The sequence below is a fragment of the Palaemon carinicauda genome, chromosome 20 (genome assembly GCF_036898095.1).
Source record: "Palaemon carinicauda isolate YSFRI2023 chromosome 20, ASM3689809v2, whole genome shotgun sequence".
Lineage (NCBI taxonomy): Eukaryota > Metazoa > Arthropoda > Malacostraca > Decapoda > Palaemonidae > Palaemon > Palaemon carinicauda.
Genome location: NC_090744.1, coordinates 28237203 through 28254321, shown reverse-complemented (window position 1 = coordinate 28254321; position 17119 = coordinate 28237203). Strand labels below are relative to the sequence as shown.

Below are 17119 nucleotides of genomic sequence, written 5' to 3'. Positions count from 1 at the left end.
TTACTGTGATTTTAAAAAGATGTAGAGTAAAAAGGTACAGTATTGGATTTTAGGGGTAAATTTTAGCAATTTTCTATACTGTAATTTAGAGATGTCAAATAGTTAAATGTTCTTGTAGAATATTATTACACATACGTCATCATTGAATATTGCTGAACATACTTTAATTTCATGTTTGCATTACTGTATTGTTTACTCATAGAATATTTTTATGGGGAAAATGGAAAAGTAATTAAATTATAGGCATTTCCTCCATTGTGAGATGATTGACTCTGAGGTTTACTTTAAAATAAAAGGTATTTTATATCTATTTCCAGTGATATTTGAAATATATCGCACAGATAAAAGACATTAAGATCAGATTAGTGTGTACAGTTTGTCATTTTCATATCCGTGTTAATTATCTGATAATAATCAGAGGTTTTCTAAATGGTTTTGTTTGTTGGTACCTAAGCAAAAAGATTATAGCTGAATAATCAGGTTTTGTAAAGGCATTATTTTTTATGAATTACTCCTAATGTTCACATGCTTTTACTCCAGAAGCCCAGTTTAATGGACACAGCCATGCAATTTTTAGAAAATTAAAGCCTTTATCCCGCTGAAAATCAGGAAGGGTTACAGAGAACGATTGTGGAGTGGTAAGAGATTGTAGAGGGGTGGCTTAAGAGTAAATGCGGATAAGACTAAAGCTATGGTGAGCAGTAAGGAAGGTAGGGACATGATAGCTATGCATGAAAGTAGAGGTTCAGTTATAAAACAGCTGGAACAATTCAGTTACTTGTGATCTACTATAAGTCAGGAGGGAGGAAGTGAGGCAGACATTGAGAATAGGATAAAAGCAGCTTGGGGGAAGTAGAGGTAGGTAGCAGAAGTGGTATGCGATAAAAAAATGCCAATAGAATTAAAACTCAAGATTTATAGCACTGTAATAAGACCAGTGTTAATGTATGGATCAGAAATGTTGGCTTTTAGACAAAGAGAGGAAGCAAAGTCTGAGAGAACAAAGATGAGAATGCTGAGGTAAATTATGGGCATATCACTTGAAAGATTGGAAAATGATGAAATGAGAAGAATGGAAGACATAGTGAAGATTACAGAGGTGATAAGGATGTCACGGCTGAGATGGTGTGGACACGTGTTGAGGATAAATTTTGGGTAGGGAGTAAGGAGGGCTTGGGAAGAACCTGTTAGGGGGAGAAAATCGAGAGGGAGGTCTTAATGTAGGGATAACGGTGTGAAAGAAGATCCCATTTTCTTCCACTTCAACAAATACATGCCCTTAACAAGGGAATAAGGACCTCATGCAGTAAGTGGTAAGGAGTCCAGGTTGCCACATCAGGTAATATAGTCTTCATTCATCTCCATTGACCAGCTGAAGCAACCTGCCGTACCCTCTACCCCAGCTGGATAAGAGGGTACTTGGAATTTGTCTGCTCCTAAGAAACTGGGTCTTAGACCAGTGCTGACGGAGGCAAAAAATTCTGAGTTAAAGTGTTTTTTTCAATATTAAACTTAGCCGGTGATCATATAAGCTGCAACTCTGTTGCTCGACAGAAAAACCTACGGTCAAAATACGCCAGCGATCGCTATGCAGGTGGGGGTGTACATCAACAGCGCCATCTGTCGAGCAGGTACTTAGTACTCCAAGTAAACAAAGAACCAATTTTCTCTCTGTCGGGCTACCGGCAAGACCTACTGATACGCTGTTACTAACTGGATTTGTTTTCACAACTATTTGGTGAAGTACACTATTCTAGTTTTGAGCTTTCGCTATGCAGGTGTTTTATCTTCATCTCAAAACTTGAACTCGTTTTGGATAGATTTAATTATGGTGACAAAGAGAGTATGGACTCTCTTTCACTTTTAAATGGCCGACCCTTCCCTTAGACGGAAGTGTGTTTAGGTTTTTAGTAATTTTGCTTAACACGTTATAGATCTATATATTTTATATCTCTCCGCCTTTATTAGGCCTCTTCGATCAACTTCCCATTTATTATAAACATATAAAAATAAATTTTTTATGTTTTGTTTATATGCGACCTTTCCTGATAGTAGGCGGTCCTAACTTGGAACCGAAGTTAATCAACGTTGAGCCCGTTATATCGTATTTAGCCTTTAAAGAATTTAAAACTTTTTAAATTTAATGTTTTATGAAAGAATTTCTTTGATACAGTAGTCTTCGTACTGTTTTCAAAGATGAACTAACGTTTAGTTTTTTAGACTACTCAGTTGTTGACGTTCAGGACGTTCAACATGCGCTCTATCGTTACGATAGAGAGAGAGTGTATCACGGTTTCACTTTGCAGTAAGAGTAAATCGATTCTGACGTTTCGTTCATTCTTTCTTAGCTTAAATGTTTTAAATTCTAAATTAAAGGAACTTTTTATTTGGAAAACCTTTCAGTTTTTTCCTTTAGTCAAATAACATGTTTTTTTTTGACGATATATAATTGGGCTCTTCTCTTAGGTGCGAAATCAAGAGAGAAAGAGAGAGAGAGATAGAGACGGAGGGAGAGAGAGGAGAGAAAACGTTCCGTTCAAGCGGGTAACGTTGTTCTCGTGTTACTCTCCTCCCTAGTTCCTGTACGGGGAAGAAGGTAAAACGTTTCTAGGGTTTTATTCTTGTCCCCAGGCTATGTGCGGTGAGAGATTGTAAACGTAGTTTATTTGAACTAGTGTTTAGTCTCTTTCCCAGCCACTGAATTTTTTACTCTTTATATGTTTTCTGTTTTTTGCTAGTATTAATGAGCTGCATTATACGACTGATTTCGCAATTACTACCTTTTAATGAAGGGTAGAATTGCGTGTTTCAGGTAGAAATCAGTAAAAGTTTCGATTTCAGTGAAATAAGTGCAAAACAGAAAATCGAAGTGATAAAGTGATATGCGCAAAGTGTTACAGTGTTGCGTCCGAGGGTTCGTCTGTTCGTGCCTGTCGTTCACCTAGTCCGGGACCTCTTGCAAGCTCCCAAGCCCAGGGGAGAAGTAATGTCGAACGACTTATGGGTTCGTCAGGCCTTGATCAACGAACAGACGTTTCCCTCCGTGGTTTCGGGCGTATCTACCCAAGATCGCCCCACCCACACAAAGACGAGAGAGCCCATTTATTTCTCGTCTGCGGAAGAGGTTTCTCGTAAGAAACCATGGACCAAGGTCTCGCAGCTTATTAAGCGCAAGTCGGTCCCTTCCGCGCAAGTCCAACGGCCCAGTTGTAGCCACTGGGTCAGTTCGGACTCGCTGCAGTCTTCCAACGACTGCTCACCTCCTAAGAGAGGCAAAGCGGTACCGCATCAGGCAGTCACACCGTCTGTTGCCGCACCTGCTCCTGTAGACCCTAAGTGGTCTTTGCTGCAGACCATGCAGTCTCAGTTAACGTCATTGATGCGGGACTTTCGTGCGGAGAAGGTTGACACTGCACCAACCTCTAGCCTACAACCAACACGGTTGTGCGTCCTGTGGACGCTGAGGCGACCTTCTGCCGCACTCCAGCTGAGAGAGTCCCGCCACCCATGCGTTCCAGTGTACCCTGCCAGCCGCATGTTGACGTTCAGTAACGCACGGAACCTTCCGTTGACGTTCGCGAGGTACAACAACAGTGTAAGTTGTTTTGTTTTGACGCGGTGCGTCAACCTCCGCATTCTAGAGTTGTTTTGACTGCTCAGTATAGACAGTCAAAGCAGTCTCGAGTGAACACTGTATGTCCTCACGCACCTGTTGTGGTTGACAGTTCAGTTGTTCACAGTTCACAGACTGTCAAGCAGTTACATGACGTTGCCTTCTGGTCTGCTACTATGCACCAGTGCTGTATGTCCTCACGCACCTGTTGTGGTTGACAGTTCAGTTGTTGACAGTTCACAGACTGTCAAGCAGTTACATAACGTTGCCTTCTGGTCTGCTACTAATGCACCAGTGAGAGACTCACTGAGATAACCTAGCTTTTATCGGACAAGGTTCCTGTAGATGAGAAAGTGCTGTTCTCCCTCCTACTGATATTCCCTTGAGGACTCTGTCATTTGGAGAGGAGCCTTAAGCTGCTTAGCCTCCTATGGACTTTAATTAAATCATGATGTTTTTTTAAGGATCTTCGTCCGGATCTTGTAACTGCTGCTCCTCGTTCGCCTAAACGTCAGAACTTACACTAGGCCTAGCTACTTCGAAGCCGTTGTTTTTAAGCTAGTGCTCTCTCGTTCTCCTAGAGAGCGTTACGTTGGCTAGGCGACTGGTTTTTGCACCAGGAGGAGTTTTAGGGATACAGCCTTTGATTTCCCTTCTTTTAAACTGGCTTATAGAGCGAGAGTCTGATAGGACACGAGAGAAGTTCTCGGCTTGGGAGTTCATGCCTCTGCCCAGATAGACTTCTCAATTCTGGTAGACTCGCCCTGGCGCCTAGCCAGGAGACGCTCCAAGTTGTTTACAGGTCAACTTCTCAACTTTTGTCGAGCCTTTGAAGTTTTGCTGTACTATTATGTCACACATAACAAGGCTTTCAGGGATGGTAAATGGTTCCGCCTCAGTCGCTAACCCCGTCTGTTGCCACACCTGCTCCCGTAGACCCTAAATGGGCTTTGCTGCAAAACATGCAGTCCAAGCTTGCGTCCTTGATAGAGGACTTAAATGCGGAGAAGAACCTTCTGGCCAACAACCTTCCAACCGGTTGGTTGTGCGCCCTGTTGACGCTGAGGTAACCTACTCGCGTCTGCCAGTTGAGGTGGTTCCTCCTTCTGGCCAACAACCTTCCAACCGGTCGGTTGTGCGCCCTGTTGACGCTGAGGTAACCTACTCGCGTCTGCCAGTTGAGGTGGTTCCTCCACCGATGCGACCCAGTGTGGGTTGCCAGTCGCACGTTGACGTTAAGCGACGCTCGGAGGTGGTTGTTGACGTTCAGGACGTTCAACAACCAGCAGAGGTGACTTGTTGTGACGCAGTGCGTCAACCTCAGCAACCCGGTAGGGTGTTGACTGCACAACCCAGACAGTCTAGACAGTTTCGGGTTGACGCTGTACTTCCTCGCGCACCCATGGTTGTTGACAGTTCACAGACTGTGCAGCAGTGCCATGATATTGCGTCCGGCTCCGTCACGCATCCACCAGTGCGACCGGATTCAGCGAGTCAGACGTTGCCCACTCCGTTGCCGTTTCCTCATCAGTTTCGGATGAGGAACCCTCTGATGAGGACGTTGCTGAACAAGACGATCAGCCCCCAGCCCTGCTATCCATCCAGAAGATGCTGAAGAAGGAACGCTGCCCAGTCTGGCTGTGGATGAGTCTGGTAGGGACATTGTCATCCGTGGATCAATTTGTGTCACTAGGAAGACTACACCTCCGTCCTCTTCTATACCATCTAGCTTTTCACTGGAAAAAGGACAAGACGCTAGAAGCGGTCTCGATCCCGGTTTCCGGAAAGATAAAGTCTTGTCTGACTTGGTTAAAGGACTATATCAACCTTAGAGAGGGTCTTCCCCTGACTGTTCAGACTCCCAACCACGTTCTCTTCTCGGACGCATCGGACGTAGGCTGGGGTGCGACATTAGACGGTAGGGAATGCTCGGGATTATGGAACTCGAGTCAAAGGACAATGCATTTCAACTGCAAGGAGCTACTGGCAGTACGTCTGACCTGGAAAAGCTTCAGGTCTCTCCTTCAAGGCAAAGTGGTGGAGGTGAACTCGGACAACACCACGGCTTTGGCGTACATCTCCAAGCAAGGAGGGTCCTACTCTCTGACATTGTACGAGATCGCAAGGGACCTCCTCACCTGGTCAAAAGGTCTAGACATATCACTAGTAACGAGGTTCATCCAAGGCAACTTGAATGTCATGGCAGATTGTCTCAGTCGGAAGGGACAAATAATTCCAACAGAATGGACCCTCCACAAGGATGTATGCAAGAGACTTTGGGCCACCTGGGGCCAGCCAATCATAGATCTCTTCGCAACCTCGATGACCAAGAGGCTCCCAATATTTTGCTCACCAATCCCGGACCCAGCAGCAGTTCATATAGATGCCTTTCTACTAGATTGGTCACATCTAGATCTATATGCATTCCCTCCGTTCAAGATTGTCAACAAGGTACTGCAGAAGTTCGCCTCTCACGAAGGGACAAGGTTGACGCTAGTTGCTTCCCTCTGGCCCGCGAGAGAATGGCTCACCGAGGTACTTCGATGGCTAGTAGACGTTCCCAGAACACTTCCCCTAAGGGTGGACCTTCTACGTCAGCCACGCGTAAAGAAGGTACACCAAGGCCTCCACGCTCTTCGTCTGACTGCCTTCAGACTATCGAAAGACTCTCGAGAGCTAGAGGCTTTTCGAAGGAGGCAGCCAGAGCGATTGCTAGAGCAAGGAGAACATCCACCCTTAGAGTCTACCAATCGAAGTGGGAAATCTTCCGAAACTGGTGCAAGTCAGTATCCGTATCCTCGACCAGTACCTCTGTAACTCAAATAGCTGACTTTCTCTTATATCTGAGGAAAGAACGATCTCTTTCAGCTCCCACTATCAAGGGTTACAGAAGCATGTTGGCATCAGTCTTCCGTCACAGAGGCTTAGATCTTTCCAACAATAAAGATCTACAGGACCTCCTTAAGTCTTTTGAGACCACGAAGGAGCGTCGTTTGGTTACACCTGGTTGGAATTTAGACGTGGTACTAAGATTCCTTATGTCAGACAGGTTCGAACCGCTACAATCAGCCTCCCTGAAAGATCTCACCTTAAAGACTCTTTTCCTGATATGCTTAGCCACAGCTAAAAGAGTCAGTGAGATTCATGCCTTCAGCAAGAACATCGGATTCTCATCCGAAACGGCTACATGTTCTACAACTTGGTTTTCTAGCCAAACACGAGCTGCCTTCTCGGCCTTGACCAATATCGTTCGATATTCCAAACTTATCGTATGGTTGGAAATGAACTAGAAAGAGTCTTATGTCCTGTAAGAGCTCTTAAGTTCTATTTAAAAACCTTTACGAGGCCCGTCTGAAGCTTTATGGTGTTCAGTTAAGAATCCATCTTTGCCTATGTCAAAGAATGCTTTATCCTATTTTATCAGACTGTTAATACGAGAAGCTCATTCCCATCTGAATGAGGAAGACCAAGCTTTGCTGAAGGTAAGGACACACGAAGTTAGAGCTGTCGCAACTTCCGTGGCCTTTAAACAAAATAGATCTCTGCAAAGTATAATCGACGCAACCTATTGGAAAAGCAAATCAGTGTTCGCGTCTTTTTATCTTAAGAATGTCCAGTCTCTTTATGAGAACTGCTACACTCTGGGACCATTCGTAGCAACGAGTGCAGTAGTGGGTGAGGGCTCAACCACTACAATTCCCTAATTCCATAACCTTTTTTAATCTTTCTCTTGAAATGTTTTATTATTGTTTTTGGGTTGTCCGGAAGGCTAAGAAGCCTTTCGCATCCTACTTGATTTGGCGGGTGGTCAAAGTCATTTCTTGAGAAGCGCCTAGATTAGAGGTTTTGATGAGGTCCTGTTGTATGGGTTGCAACCCTTGATACTTCAGATCCTAGGGGTCGCTCAGCATCCTAAGAGGATCTCGAGGCTCCGTAAGGAAGACGTACTTAAAAAGGCAGAGTAATTGTTCAAGTCGACTTCCTTACCAGGTACTTATTTATTTTATGTTTGTTATTTTGAATAACTGCTAAAATGAAATACAAAATACTTAGCTCATAATAATGTAAACATGTAATGCTGGTCTCTACCCACCCCCCTGGGTGTGAATCAGCTTATATGATCACCGGCTAAGTTTAATATTGAAAAATGTTATTTTTATTAATAAAATAAATTTTTTAATATACTTACCCGGTGATCATATATTAAAGGACCCTCCCTTCCTCCCCAATAGAGACCCAGTGGACCGAGGAGAAAATTGGTTCTTTGTTTACTTGGAGTACTAAGTACCTGCTCGACAGATGGCGCTGTTGATGTACACCCCCACCTGCATAGCGATCGCTGGCGTATTTTGACCGTAGGTTTTTCTGTCGAGCAACAGAGTTGCAGCTTATATGATCACCGGGTAAGTATATTCAAAAATTTATTTTATTAATAAAAATAACATTTTATGGACGTCCTCATGAGTGCAGCAGTTGGAGGGACACAACCTTAGCTCAACCTTCGGAGAGAATCTTGGACATTGATTGGTACTCTTGTTCCTCAAAGAGTTCAGGCCATCCTGGAGCTGTCCTGGTCAGGTCTGGTTAGATAGGCCCTGGATCAAGTTTGCAATGAGATCTGTGGATCTGACCAGCCAGTCAACAAGATCTTGCCCCCTCCACTCTAGTTAGGGATGGTTCTATACATGCTTGCTATATGCGCACCTGTTCAAGTTGATTTACCGGTGTGCATATTGACAGGGGACTCTCCTTGGAGAGGCTCAAGGCAGACTGTCACCGTCTTCTCAATTTCTGAGTCAGAGGCCATGGTTTGTTGTTTAAGCAATCTCTTGGCTTGGAAGGTTTGTGGTAGTCTACTGGAAATGTCCCTGCCTGGTGATCTGCCAGACTGGGGTTTGAGTCCCGTTCAAGCTCAATAGTATCTTCTAGTGTACAACCTGATCATCCTAGTGAGCTAAGGATGGTGTGTTTGGGAGAGCCTATAGGTTTACTTGCCGAGTCATCAGCAGTCATTGCCTGGCCCTCCCTGGTCATAGCTTGGGTGGAGAGGAGCTTGGTTGCTGATCATGATTAGTCTCTAGGGCATTGTCCTGCTAGGGCATTATCACTGTCCTTTGCCTCTGCCATTCATAAGCAACCTTTAAACCAGTGGTCAGATGCAGTAACATATTTTGCCAAAGCAACGGGGTTATCAACCGCGAAGTCTCTTAAGAATTGTACAAGTCTCTCTTACTGTCTGGTGGGAAGGTAGTGACCATCCTGGCACCAATCAGCAACCAGTGTGCCATCTGAGATTTGAAGAGAATAGATGTCTTGGCCTCCTGATTCTCAAAACAAGTTAGCTCAGAGGTAGCTCTGTTGCTTTGGAAGTCGAGGACTGCTTCACAGGACTCTATGATCCATCTCGCAGTTTCCTTCAGAGAAGCCTTGACCCTTTAGAGCTTGCTGCATCCAATCCTCGGGTTAGACCATGCCTGTGGGATCGGGTGCAAGGAAATCCTCTGGGTCCTTTCTGAGAGCCCGATCAGGACCTCCCACTTCATCTTCCTGAAAGGAGCCTGTACATGTACAGCCCTTTGAAGCCACCCAACCTGGTCATTCCAGGTAGTGGGACAGCAGAAGTAGAAAAGGAGAGGGAAACGCTGTTGCCAACATTCCTCCTTTTCGTGCCATTGGACATCTTGGCAGAGTCACACAGCTGAGCCTTGGGTAGTGAGCATCCTTTGGGATGGTTACTTACCACTCTTTCAGGCTGTCAGTTCCCCCCTTTCACTTTTCAATACTTCTCATCCATTCCTCCAACATCATCAAGAATACTAGCCTTGCGGACATAGGTAGGAAAGATATTGGAGAAGAGCACACTTGAAGTTGTACAAGATGAATCTCTGGGCTTCTACAGTTGACTGTGGTGGAGAAGTCAACATGGGTTTGAAGTCCAGTCATAGATTTCTCACCACTGAATAAATTTGTGTGTAAAACGGAGTTCAGGATGGAAACAGTACGTTCTATGTTGAGTTCCATCAGAGAGGAAGGCTTCATGCTTTCATTGGGTCTAAAGGATTCACACTTTCAAGTGCTCATACGTCAGTCCTTTTAAGAATAACTCCACTTTTCCTTCACCCTTACATTGCACCAGTTGCAGTTTGTATTTCGGATCGTATACTGCTCCTCAAGTGTTCAAATTGAAAGCAGCTTTGGCCCACTCATATAGAATATGTTTGTTGATTCATCTTGATGGGTGGCTGATCCTGGCCTCCTTCATGGGGCAGTTGCTGCAGGATGATTGTAGGCTTTTTGCTTTTGTTACGATTTGGGGATTCCTGTATTATGAGCTTGGAAAAGTTCAGTCTCATACCCAAGAAGTGGCTGAAGTATTTGGTCATGCTGATAGACATGGCAGCAGTGAGAGTTTTTCAGTCAGATGATTGCAGTAGCCACCTCATTGAGGTAACATAACCATTTCTGTCCAAAACAGAAGTACCAGTTCAGCGCAGATAGTCTTCTTGGACACCTTTCTTCGTTGGAGGAGGTCGTTTCCCTTGCGCGCCTCCACCAGAGATCTGTTCAGTGGTGTTCTAAGGATCTCTGGTCAACCTCCAGGGACTTTCCTTTCCTTTCTGTTCTAGTGGGACAGGAGACTCGGGACAATCCTACCTGTTGGTTGAATGAGGAAACACTCACCATGGGAGTCACTAAACTCTCTGCCTCTGGACATGCAACTTGCTCAGATGGAATGTCTTAGGGGTGCGACCATCAACATCCTGGAAGGCAAGCAGTCTATCTAGCTCTGCAAGCATTTCAAGAATGTTGATGAGGCACTCAGTAGTGTTGTTGCGACAACATCACTGAATTGGCTTTTGTCAAGGAAGGGGGCATGGTCCAGTGCCCTCTCTGAGAGCTAAAGAAGCAGATGCACCTTGAGGTGACATTCCAAGGCATAGAGTTGTCAGCCAGGTACATCCCAGGCAAAAGGAATGGTCTAGCAGACACATTCAGTCACCTTTCCTCTGTTCAACATGGTCTGGATGCTTGTCAATCAAGTGTTTTGATTGAGACGGGACTCGGAATGACTCTCAGATGGCTCCATGCCAAATGGTGATAAGAAATTAAAGCATTCATTGATACTAGAACTACAGTATTATTATTATTATTATTATTATTATTATTATTATTATTATTACAAGCTAAGCTATAACCCTAGTTGGAAAAGCAAGGTGTTGTAAGCCCAAGGGCTCCAATAAGGAAAAATAGCCCAGCGAGGAAAGGAAACAACAAAATAAATAAATTATAAACAAACCAATAAACAATCAAAATACTGTAAAATATTTCAAGATCAGTAACAATATTAAGATAGAGGAAGAGAAATAAGATAGAACAGCATCCCTGAGTGTACCCTCAAGCAAGAGAACGCTAATCCAAGACAGTGGAAGGCTATGTTACAGGGGCTATGGCACTACCCAAGACTAGAGAACAATGATTTGAGTTTGGAGTGTCCTTCTCCTAGAAGGGCTGCTTACCATGCTAAAGAGTCTCTTCTACCCTTACCAAGAGAAAAGTAGCCACTGAACAATTACAGTTCAGTAGTTAACCCCTTGAGCTAAGAAGAATTGTTTGGTAATGTGAGAGAGAGAGAGAGAGAGAGAGAGAGAGAGAGAGAGAGAGAGAGAGAGAGAGAGAGAGTTTAAGTAGATGGTTATATTGAATAATAGGATTTTGGGATATTTACAGTATAAAGTATAAGCCTCTTATGATATATATAGAAAACTCTCCATGTGATCATACTGTACTCAAAATAATTTTTTCCATTTCAGGCGAAGCCAGTGTCATCAACGTTTACAATATATAACGAAAATGTTCATGTAAGTATCTGCGGTGCTATACAGTATTTGTGTAAATAGTGATTCCATTTTGGTTTATTTCAAGATAATACTGATTCTGTAGATGTTTAGTGTTTTTTTCATCCTGCACTCGCATTTACTTCATTCCTCTCCTTTTTTTCCACTTTTTTCCTAAATTTCAACATTTTAATCTGTCCCAATTATCTTTTTCATGGGGAATTACCTTTTGGCCAGCCCTAAGATTGAGAAATATTTATATGGTTAAATTATTGTATAATAATGTTTAAGTATTACTCTAAAATTAATTTGTTTCGTCAATATTAATGTAAGGACATATGTAATTAGCTTTCTATTATAGATATACGTTATTAATTCTCCAAAGTACAAAAATAATGAAACAATATTTTTTACTGTAATCATTACTTCCTTGAATGTACATTGTCATTGATATTGCTTCCTCTCAAAGCCAGTTAAGTATTAGTGTCTACCATTTAATTTTTCAAATTTCCCTTTTCCTTTTTTTGTAATAGTATTGCCCCTTTAGTGGAGTTTTTATGTTATATGGCAGTGCATGACAATGAGATATCTTAAGTATCACATCAATGCATTTCTTTCAGTCTTCTTATAATTTTTGTGTTATATGTATTTGTGTACCCACAAATCAAGATTTTTATGTGTGTGTTAAAAGATTAATAGAGGTGGTCTTCATCTGGGTTTGCCATGCATACTTGTGCAGATTGTTCAAGGGATTTAATGCTGGGTGATAAAAATCTGTTTTCTCTTTATATTATGTTCTAAGAGAAACAGTGTGATTTGAACAATTTTGATGAATGTGGTGACTTAGCAGCCCCTCTTATGAAGCAACATATTCAACTTGTGGCTGACCACTTGCATGTGAAAGACTCCTAAAGGTTACTATATATTAATCCTATGTTTTTTGCAGTTAATGGACCCAACTTCTGAAGATGAGGACCAAGGCAGAGGGGAGGTAACAGTAGTCTTATTAGAAGATGGAACTATGTGTACTGTCAGCAAATCCGGAGGTCAGCTTCTCACGCAGGAAACTTTGGAACATTTTGTATCCCTTGGAAAGGCACAGATTAAGATAGTTAATGACTGTATTGCTAAAGCTCTAATTGAGAGAATGGATGAATCATAAGGTTTCTTGTTTATATTTGCTGATTCTTGATTAAAGGTTTTGTAAGAAAATTGTTGTTGCAGCGTTTACATCCTTCCGCAAGGAACCGAGTAACATACAGGACTGTATGCAGCCCAATACTAAAAAAAGAAACATTCATACATACATATACCATGGCACTTTCCCCAATTTTGGGGGGTAGCCGACATCAACAAAGAAACAAAAACAAAAAGGGGACCTCTACTCTCTACGTTCCTCCCAGCCTAACAAGGGACTCAACCGAGTTCAGCTGGTACTATGGTAGAAACATAGCAAAAATATAACATTATGAATACAAGGTGCAACAGTGTTATTTTTTATAACTAGGTTCCTAGGTTTTTCTTTCTGATATTGTTATTGAATACAATTTCACATAGTTTTGCTATTAGTGACTGCACTTTCTTTCATATTATTATATATTTCTGCAGTTTCTTTCATATAAATTTCAGTATTATTACAAAGAGGAAGGCATGCAAATCTAAACATGACATATCTGTTGTGATTAGTTTTCTTGTTTAGTATAAATATGAATTTTTTTAAAGTACTCTACTGCATACTTTTAATAATGAAATACTTTAATATTAAATTAATTGAATATGGTTAGAATTATAATGTGAATTATATTTGAAAGGTGATAGTGTCACAAGACATGAGGCATGTTCCTGAAATTTAGATCAACATAGTTTTGAGTTTATGTGTTTTTTTAGTCAGAGTGAATGTCTTTGAAAAGAAAATTTTGGCAAAAGTAACCAGATGTTTCAAAGTTTTTACAGTTAGACTCCTGTATAGTTTTTAGTTTATTCTCACAGTTGTCAAGAATATATTCGGTCTTCAATTGCAAAATGTAGATTTGGTAACAGGTCTCAAAGCCCAACCATTCAATTAGGCCAATAACTCTTATTAGACCACTGGGAAAAAACAAAACATTGTATAGGGAAACCAGGATTTTAGATGGGCAAAAGCCTAAAACAAATAAATGGCACTAACAACAATAGTAAAATTAAATTACTAGATTACCAGCCAGAAATACAGAAATATAGATGTGGGAAAAGATGTAGACAAAGAAGAAGAAGAAGTATATAATTGTATAAAAGTAAAGCAGAAAGATTTGATAAGGATGATTGGAGGAATACTGTATATCTTAACCTAACCTATTAGGTTGGCCAGGACACCAGCCACCCATTGAGGTACTATTGCTAGAATTATTGGGTCCTTTGACTGGCCATACGGTTCTGCATTGGATCCTTCTTTCTGGTTATGGCTCATTTTACGTTTTCCTACATAAACACCGAATAGTCTGGCCTATTCTTTACATATCCTACTCTTTCCTCATACACCTGACAGCACTGAGATTACCAAACATTTCTTCTTCACCCAAGGGGTTAACTACTGCACTGTAATTGATCAGTGGCTACTTTCCTCTTGGTAAGAGTAGAAGAGACTCTTTAGCTATGGTAATCAGCTCTTCAATGAGGACACTCCAAAATCAAACCATTGTTCTCTAGTCTTGGGTAGTGCCATAGCCTCTGTACCATGGTTTTCCACTGTTTTGGGTAGAGTTCTCTTGCTTGAGGGTACACTCGGGCACACTATTATATCTTATTTCTCCTTTTATTTTTTATTTTTTAGAGTTTATATAAGAAAGATTTATTTTAATTGTTAATTACTAGTACTTCTCTTGTAGTTTACTTATTTTTTTTCCTTTCCTCATTGGACTATTTTCCCTGTAGGAGTCCCTGCTTTTCCAACTAGGGTTGTAGCTTAGCAAATAATAATACTGTAATAGTATACAGGTATGATAGTCTTAATTCTTTCATTTTACCATGTTTCAAGTATTGTTCTCCTGTATGGTCTTCAGCTGCCGATTCTCATCTTAATTTGTAGGACAGAAACTTACGGTCTTCAAATTTCTTATTCCTGATCTAGATATCAATCTCTAGCACCATTATTCAATTGGTTTATGCATGTTGCATAAGATTTTTAAATATTTAACTTAGCCGGTGAATATATAATAGCTGCAACTCTGTTGCTCGACAGACACATACAATAAAAACTCGCCAGCGATCGCTATACAGGTTGCGGGTGTGCCCACCAGCGCCAACTGTCGGCCAGATACCACTCTCGATGTAAACAAAGACTCAATTTCTTCTCTGTCGACGTGTCGACAAGACGTACTTTTACTCGCTGTAGAACCTGGAGTTTTTCCCATCATATTTGGTGAAGTACTTTAATTTGGTTTGAGCTTTCGCAGTGCAGGTGTTTTATCTTCATCTTAAATCTTGAACTCGTTTTTGGTTAGATTTAATTTTTTGATGACAAAGAGAGTATGGACTTTCTTTGACTTTTAAATGGCCGACCCTTCCCTTAGACGGAAGTGTGTTTAGGCTTTTAGCAATTATCTTATCACGTTATAAATTAATTATAGATTTTCCTCTATATATTTTATATCTCACCGCCTTTATTAGGCCTCTTCGATTAACTTTCCATTTATAATAAACATAAAATAAATTTTAATGATTTGTTTATATGCGACCTTCCTGAGAGTAGGCGGTCCTAACTTGGAAACTGAAGTTAAACAACGTTGAGCCCTTTCAATCGTAAATAGCTTTTAAAGAGCTAATGATTTAAAACTTTTTAAATGAATATTTTTTAATAGATATTTTATGAAAGATTTTCTTTGAATAGTCTTCGTACTGTTTCAAAGATGAACTAACGTTTAGTTTATTTATGCTACGCAGTTTGCGCTCTATCGTTACGATAGAGAGAGAGAGTATCACGGTTTCACTTTGCAGAAAGAGTAAATCGATTCTGACGTTTTGTTCATTCTTCTTTCAAAGCTTAAATGTTTTAAATTATATTTTAAAGGAACTTTTTAATTGAAAAACCTTTCAGTTTTTTTCCTTTGGTCAAATAACATGTTTTTTTTGACGAAACGTAAGTGGGCTCTTCTCTTAGGTGCGTAATCAAGAGAGAGAGAGAGAGAGATAAGGACGGAGGGAGAGAGAGGGGAGAAAACGTTCCGTTCAAGCGGGTAACGTTGTTCTCGAGTTACTCTCGTCCCTAGTCTCTGTACGGGGAGAAAGGATAAAACGTTTTTAGTTTTTTATTCTCGTCCCCAGGCAATGTACGGTGAGAGATTGAAAACGTAGTTTTGAATGAACTAGTGTTTAGTCTCTTCCCCATCCACTGAATTTTTTATCTTAAAATATGTTTACTGTTTTTTGCTGGTATTAATGTGCTTGCATTATACGACTGATTTCGCTATTACTACCTTTTGATGAGGTTAGAATTGCGTGCTTCAGGTAGAAATCAGTAAAAGTTTCGATTTCAGTGAAATAAGTGCTAAACAGAAAATCGTAGTGATAAAGTGATATTGCGCAAAGTGTTATCAGTGTTGCGACCGAGGGTTCGTCTGTTCGTGCCTGTCGTTCGCCTAGTCCGGGACCTCTTGCAAGCTCCCAAGCCCAGGGGAGAAGTAATGTCGTACGACTTATGGGTTCGAGAGGCCTTGATCAGCGAACAGACGTTCCCTCTATGGTATCGGGTGTATCTTACCAAGATCACCCCTACCATAATGCGAGAGAGACGTTTTTCTCCTCGTCATCCGAAGGCTTTTCGCATAAGAAACCTGAAACAAGGTTTCGAGGCCCTTAAGCGAAAGTCAGTCCTTTCAGGACAGGTCCAGCGTCCTGGTTGTAGCCATTAGGACAGCTCTGACCCTATGCAGTCATCGGAAGACTGCTCGCCGCCTAACAAAAGCGTAACACAGACTCCGAGAGTCTTTTTGTTGGCAAGGTTTTGCGGTCACAGACGTTACCCTCGTCTCTTACCGCAACCTTTTCCGTTGATCCTAAATGGGTTGTACGGCAAGACATGCAGAATAAGCTTGCCTCCCTTATGGAAGACTATTCTGCCGATTAGTCCGTTGAGCCTAGCCGTTTATCTCATCGAGATCCTGGCTTTCAGCCAACCTAACGTTCCTTTGTGCGTCCTGTTGACGTTGGCGTAGCTAAGTCACGTCAGTCAGGTTGTTTAGAACCACACTCGATGCGGTCTCGTGTGGATTTTCAGCCACATTTGGACGTTAGGCCACTTGCTGATGCTCCTGTTGACGTTCAGGACGTTCGCTAACAATCGGAGTTGACTTGTTTTGACGCTGTGCGTCAACCTCCGCATTCTAGAGTTGTTTTGACTGCTCAGTCTAGGCGGTCAAAGCAGTCTCGAGTGGACGCTGTGCGTCCTCACGCACCTGTTGTTGTTGACAGTTCACAGACTGTCAAGCAGTTACATGACGTTGCGTCCTGGTCTCTCGCACCTGTTGTTGTTGACAGTTCACAGACTGTCAAGCAGTTACATGACGTTGCGTCCTGGTCCACTACTAATGCACCAGTGCGTGTGGACTCTGCTTGTAAAGCATTGCCACCACGGTAGGTCTCTCCCTTGCTTGAGACTCAGCTATTATCGGACAAGGTTCCTTTAGATGAGGAAGTT

The 17119-nt window shown here is 41.9% G+C and overlaps 1 protein-coding gene across 2 annotated transcripts in view; it reads left to right on the top strand.

The window, feature by feature from the left end:
* LOC137660237 (exosome complex component RRP43-like) overlaps positions 1-12660 on the top strand; it is a 42085-nt gene extending 29425 nt beyond the window's left edge. For both annotated transcript variants that reach the window (XM_068394966.1, XM_068394967.1), the window contains exons 6-7: positions 11425-11472; positions 12395-12660. In XM_068394966.1, the coding sequence (XP_068251067.1) occupies positions 11425-11472; positions 12395-12610 (264 nt within the window). In that variant the 3' untranslated portion in view covers positions 12611-12660. The remainder of the gene's footprint in view (positions 1-11424; positions 11473-12394) is intronic.
* The last annotated feature ends 4459 nt before the right edge of the window (positions 12661-17119 follow it).